We start from the raw sequence: 6,628 nt of genomic DNA, 5'->3' as shown, positions 1-6,628 counted from the left end.
CTTTAATCTTAACTGGTTAACCACTAAATCAATACTACATATTTGGGTTAAGTGAGTAATCCATGCACCAGCTAGCCGAAACCCCGACCCCAACACTTGGAAGGGTCATATTCTGATAAAAAAAATCTTAACTAGGGGTATTAACTTTTACCTGAATGATATTCTACGAATTGCCAACAATAAGCAAACAAAGCATCAGAGTACTATTAGTATTTTGTCAAATCTTCTAATTTTGGTCTCATTTCGAACATCCGATAAGCGGAAACGGCATTAAAATTATTATCAAACACAACTTTTTATAATTAAAATTTTTAAAAGACTTTTTTAAAAATGTTGTTGTGGGAAAAAAAACCATTGTTCAACTTCTCAATTAGTAATAGTATCATATAAAGTCGAATAGAAAGAGTGAAAAGATAAGGAAAAATTTATTCACATTTGTTATTTGTACCAATCAATGAATGCATAACACATCTTTTAGCTTATATACACTACCATTACCTAACCATACTTAGCCATAGTTAATTACTCCTATATCTAGTAGAGAACTAACTTGGGCAGAATGGTATTTCCAGTTCTCCACGTACACTCAACTCTTGATATTTTTTCCATTCACTATCAGTCTATCACCATAGACTTTTCCACGATGAATCAACACAAGTCCAACATCACAAGCAAAAAAAACAAAAAGAGAAAAGAAATGTACACAACATAAACCTTATTATAACTACTAACTATTTCAAAATCAAATCAAAAAAGAAAAATAGTAAGTGGACTTAGCAAATGGCCACAACAACACTGGTTCTTCACCCCCTAAAACCATTCTTACAAAACCCATCTGTCTCTTTTCCTTTTTCATCAACCCATAATCTTAAAATCCACCATTTTCATAACCAAAGATTTATTCCAAGAATACCCTTTTCATCTTTCAGAAATAACAACCCTTTACCAGAAACTGAGTGCCCGGTCCCACTTGAGCAGCAGCCCGTTAACGAATTCAAGGCCCTTTCTGATTCTTTCCCATTTTCATGGGCTTCCGGTGACTTGGTTGAGTACTGCTCCCGTCTTTTTGCTACTGGGCTTGCTTTTGCACTCTTTGTGGGCCTGCCCGTCAACTTATTCGGGTCGGTTGGACCCGAACCCGAGCCCCTTAAACCATTCTTGGGTGCTGTTTCTGGTGGTGTTATTGTGGTTACTTTGGCTGTTGTGAGAATGTATCTTGGTTGGGCTTATGTTGGTAACAGATTGCTCAGTGCCACTGTTGAATGTAATTTTCGTACTTTTTTTGTTGGATTGAGTTTTTATTAATATATTTTGGGTAGTCATGTCAACTAATTATTTTCTTTTTTGGGTTTGCTTGGTGATAGATGAAGAGACAGGATGGTACGATGGGCAGGTACTAATTCTTAAGTTTTCTTGAATGTATGCATTTGAAGTTGTTATTTATTTGGAAAGTTAGTACCTTTAGCTAATGGCATTGGACTTAATGAATTAATACTTTAATGAATGATACTTGGCTTTTTGCCAGCACTTTTTAGCTGCAGAGAGTATTTTACTTCTCTTTTGTGAAAAGTTCTGATTTTTATTAGGATTAGCAGTACTAGTTGGAAAGAAATGTGCCTAAATGGAGCGAAAGGGATGTAGAAGATTCATGATCCCAATTACCGTGGGGTTGGTATGATTTAGTAGTAGTAGTTGGTGATGGGTCTAATATAATGATTTACTGGAAGTCGCCTATTGATTTCTATTTACCAAAATATTGATTAGTACCTCTCAAATTCATAGTTAGGAATAGAAGAAAGTGGAGCCTGAGTAAATCTTGTTCAAGAAATATGCAGCTACATTATAGCATCGATTAATAATCATTTTACTTTCTCATTATGGAAGAGTTTTATTTGGAAGTTGGATTTTGATGTAAAGAGCAGATAATTCTATGTTGAACAATAACATTGTTACAACAACAAATCCCATAAGTGGCGTCTGTGAACAGTAACGTTGTTGAGGAAGTAATATGAATACAGTTCCACGCATTGTAGCAATGATGGTGCTATTGTGCTCTTTATGCCGATCTGAAGGTCATCAAGGCTACTACAGATCAAATAGGCCACTTTAGGAAAATTATACAAAACGAACCAGAGGCATGACCTCCATTGATAATGCACTGGTGGAATTTCTCTTGGACCTTAGCTTGAGCTGGTATTGCTACATGAGCTGGTATTCCTACGCTATGGGTTCAAAGTATGAGCATGGATTCGGATTAGTTGATTTTTTTTCTCCAGGGGAAATATTGATCCTTTACTTTGTGCTATGGTAGGACTTAGTGAACCAAAACCATTACCTTCTCTTGACCCCTATAATATAATTTCAATATATTGAAAAGATGATGTGAAAGGTTACCCTTCAATTTTACTTCTTATCTCTTACCTTTTAACCAATCAAAGAAAATGTCCCAGCTCCTTTTCCATTCATGCTCTTACTCATTTTACCCTTACCAAACATAGTTTAGGTCCAATTCCGTTCTAGGAGTGGCAAGGTCTGGCCTTGCTTTGATATGTTCAGCTGCACCTTCCAGCTAGCTAGTTCTTGGTCTTGAGTGTTGCCCTAAAACATAAGTTTAGCCTAGAAGGAACTGCCTGCTGGCTAGAACTGCAAGTCTTGTTTGTGACCAAAATTGTTTTGCTTTGCTGATATTCCAGTGATTAATCTTGTTTGTTCCCCGAGGAATCATCTGTTCTATGGTTAACGGAATCATCTGTTGTATATATGTCGCCATACTTCGGATGGGATCTGGTGATTCAGGGGAGAGGAAAGAGCTGTAGAAACAGTTACTTTGGGTTGAATGGAAGAATATAGCTTAGGCGAAATGCTTATATCATCATATAGTTTGATAGTTATAAGCTATTTTGGATGGGAAGATCTCCACATCCTTTGGTACTTGAAGGAGATTTTTCTTTGCTGATGAATATAGCTTAGGCTAAATGGTTGTTTCATGCATGCAATTTGATAGTATACTAGGCTAGTCCAAATTATTTTCTGATGAGATATCCGTGGGGTACTTGAAGGAGATTTTTCATTGCAGATATGGGTGAAGACTCCTGAAGTTTTGGCACGAGATCGCCTTTTGGGTTCTTTCTCTGTAAGTAATTCAAACTTGCTAACTTGGATAAACTATCTCAGTGTCCGGCAACGTTGTGGTATATTTCTTTTCTAAATAAAAGGTATTGACCTAGGTTATTGCTTGAAATATGATGCATTAGTTATGTAGGAACAGCTAGCATTCTGGTGATTTTTCTATTGTACTTGGTCATGACATCTTCTTCTGGCATAGTCTAATAAGGACCTATGTTGCGCTGACTATCCAAAATACTGTCACACCCGTGTCGAATCCTCCAAAATACCCTACGTTTGGAGGATCCGACATGCACCCCACGACATTTCGGAGAGTCAGAGCAACATAGGTAAGGACGGCAGATCTTAGTAATTGAATCAGCAGATTTTGTTCCATGCATTGTCAAGCACAAATGATAGTACTTTTTACCCTATTTGATTCATCACAATTCAATACAAAAGACTCGATTGCTCGTAAGTCCCTAATATGATCGACTCTGAACCTTGGAACGAAAGATCCTTGTAAGCTGACAGCCAGGAAATATAGGAAAAGGTTTTCAGTGTAAAATTTGTTTCCCTGGGATGGTAGTCTTTCCGAGTGACCGATGGAATTGTGAAGTGACTCTACGTTTTTCTGGGCTCGTGTGCAGGTGAAGCCTGTTCTGAGTAGATTAAAGAACACATTGGTGGTTCTTGCCACATCATTGCTTGTGTGTGTCCTCATTTTCGTCAATGTCGAGAACCGCGAAAAGGATGTTTATATACCATCAGAAGAAGGTGGTGGTAGATCAGTACCAGGAGTATACAATGATGAGTCTGCAAGATCATTTGAACCAGATGCATTCTGTGGTGAACCTGTTACTCCTTAATTCATAACTACTAACTGCTACCCATTCTTCTTCATTTACTTGTCTGTATATGTTATCATGTACCTTATGTTATGTCTACCTCACCTCACCTGTATAGTCAAACATCAAAAAGTATCTTTATACTTTATTTTCCACTTGCAGTTATCTTTGACCAAACACAAACAAATGATCTCCATATAAAAAATGTGACCTTAAAACACAAGTGAGATTGTTAACAAGAAAAACATTTTATTCCAGATATGTCGTATTCCATGGAAGTGCCAACCCAAGCATGAAATTTACTTGCTAATTGTGTATGGAGAAAGATCATTTATGTGAAATGCAAGAAAAAAGAAAAAGAAGACTTGCATACATTGTCAGTCTTAAGTTCAAATAAAGAAAGAGAAGCTAATAATAGAGAAGGATTTACGATAAGTTGACGATCAATTTATGACGAATAAGTAGTTGTTGGTATTGACACGTCCTCTCGTCTCTGGTGACATAGCAATAATTGTTCTTAAACATTACTTAAAAGTTAAAAAGGGAAAAGATGAAGAAATTAGACTGTCTTTATCAAGCATATAGATAGATGACCACAATCGCAAACAAAACGATGTGTTTTTAATACGTTAGGATGTTTGGTAAGATGGAAAATGTTTTCCAATTTTGTTGGGTTAAATGTTTTGAAAAATATTTTTCTTATTAATTCATTTTTCTCGAGGAAAATATTATCAAGAGAAGGAAAAATATTTTCTAAAACTCCTTCTCAACCTTCCCCACCCTCACCCACCTACCCCACACCCTCATACCTACCCACCTAACCCTACCCCCTCTCTCCAAAAAGTTTTTTTTTTAAATTTTAGTTTTTTTTCGTCACCATCCACTCTACATCCCGCAAAAAAAAAAAAATTAATTTCAAATTTCTGTTTTTTTGTTTTTTCTGCACCACCCATCCCCACCCCACCACCCACCCACTGCCCCCCATCCCGCACAAAAAAATGTTTTTTTTTTTACTTTTTTTTTTGTAATTTTCAAATTTCTGTTTTTTTTGCACCACCCACCCCTCCCCCCACCCCGCCCCACCCCATTGCCCTCCACCCCGCACATTTTTTTTTTCACTTTTTTTTTTTGTAATTTCAATTTTTTATTTTTTTTGTTTTTCTCCTCCCTTTTTTATATATTTTCAGTTTTAGTTTTTTCATCTTTCATTTTACATGTTCGAAATTTTACAAGTTTCAAAGTTATGAGTTCGGAGATTTATGTGTTCGGAAGTTTACGGGTTTAGAAATTATAAATTTTAGGGGTTCGAAATTTCGCGATTTCGAAAGTTTAGCGGTTCTTTAGTTTATGATATTTGTGGGTTCGAAAGATTGTTGGTTCGAAAGTTTATGACTTCATGTTTACTGTATCTAAATTATTTATGAATACTATTGAGAAGTTATTTTTCTTAATTTGCGTACCAAACACCAATAAATAAATAAAATTACTATTTATTTTTCAAGAAAATATTTTTACGAAAAATATTTTCCATTATAAAGTGAATTGAGAAATCTCATATGTTTTACTTGTTGCTCGTGGCCGTAGAATTAGTCCAGTTGTGTGTAAGAATACTACAATTATAAAAAGATATTATGACCAATAATTCAATATTCAATGTATGAAACCTAAGGAAGGTTCCAAGTAACAGTAGAAATGTCACAAGGATGGAAGTTCACCTTCTGGAAGCTTCTTTTGTGTCTATGTTCCTTTAATTAATACTTTTTAATTCGACTACACATATAGTTAATCTCTTTAAGTCAAATACATGTTTTGTGGTTGCAATTTTGCAATTTTTTATATCACCGTTGAAACTTCACCCCATTCATTGAACTTTTTTCTCATTTTTCTCTCTCTAACTTTTTAAATTTGGTGAGGACCTCTTTTTCGAAGATCAGATTTTATTGTTTTTTTAATTTGGTTACTTGCCAAAGAGAGATGATATTATACATAATTCTCCTAGTTGAAATATCCTAAATCCTCATGTATAAGCATAAGTCTTACCTACATTCAAATACGTCGTTCACATCTTTTTTCCTTTTTCAAAATATGAATGCACAGTAAAAGTACTCTTTTAGTTTTGTTTTATTCAATTGATGCAGAGTTTAAGATGTTAATTTTTTACAGATAAGTGTTGGTAGAAAAAATATTAAAATAATTTATTTTTGTCAATAATTATTCTAACACTTGACCAAATACTTTGTCTAATATAATAGTTTGATAGTTCAATGTTAATTTAATGAAAGTTATGAAATGGTATTCTAATGAGAATGAGTCAAAATATTTTCGAATGTGTTAAAATAGCAAGGATGTCATATAAATAGGGATTAAAGAAACACTTGATTTCCCCTTTAGTTTAGATTGGCATTTGAAAAATAATTATGGAAGCATGTTGTATTAAAATATTGAGGAAAACATATAGAAGCTCAAACTTAAGTACGATAGAATAATAATCCATTAAGAATTCAACTTTGTTTATGTGGCAAAATAAAAAAAATGAACAAAAAAATATCAAAAGTATCACAGATAAAGTGGGGACCACAGGAAGTTAGGAGGCGAACGTTGCTTCTTTATTTTTTTTTTGGGTGGGGGGGGGGGGGGGTCGGGGTTGCCAGGTTCATGTATCTAACCCAACTTCC

At 34.8% G+C, this 6,628-nt stretch overlaps 1 protein-coding gene across 1 annotated transcript; it reads left to right on the top strand.

Annotated features, from left to right (window-relative positions):
• Positions 1–680: 680 nt before the first annotated feature.
• On the top strand, positions 681–4,101 carry LOC107820466 (uncharacterized protein ycf36). Its single transcript, XM_016646754.2, has 4 exons — positions 681–1,264; positions 1,365–1,393; positions 3,077–3,133; positions 3,756–4,101. The coding sequence occupies exons 1-4, from the start codon at positions 781–783 to the stop codon at positions 3,972–3,974; spliced, it is 789 nt and encodes a 262-aa protein (XP_016502240.1). The 5' UTR covers positions 681–780; the 3' UTR covers positions 3,975–4,101.
• Positions 4,102–6,628: the final 2,527 nt, after the last annotated feature.

This window comes from Nicotiana tabacum, chromosome 23 (assembly GCF_000715075.1).
Source record: "Nicotiana tabacum cultivar K326 chromosome 23, ASM71507v2, whole genome shotgun sequence".
Taxonomy (NCBI): domain Eukaryota; kingdom Viridiplantae; phylum Streptophyta; class Magnoliopsida; order Solanales; family Solanaceae; genus Nicotiana; species Nicotiana tabacum.
The sequence above is the reverse complement of the archived record's forward strand: the minus strand, read 5'-3'. Positions and strand labels throughout refer to the sequence as shown.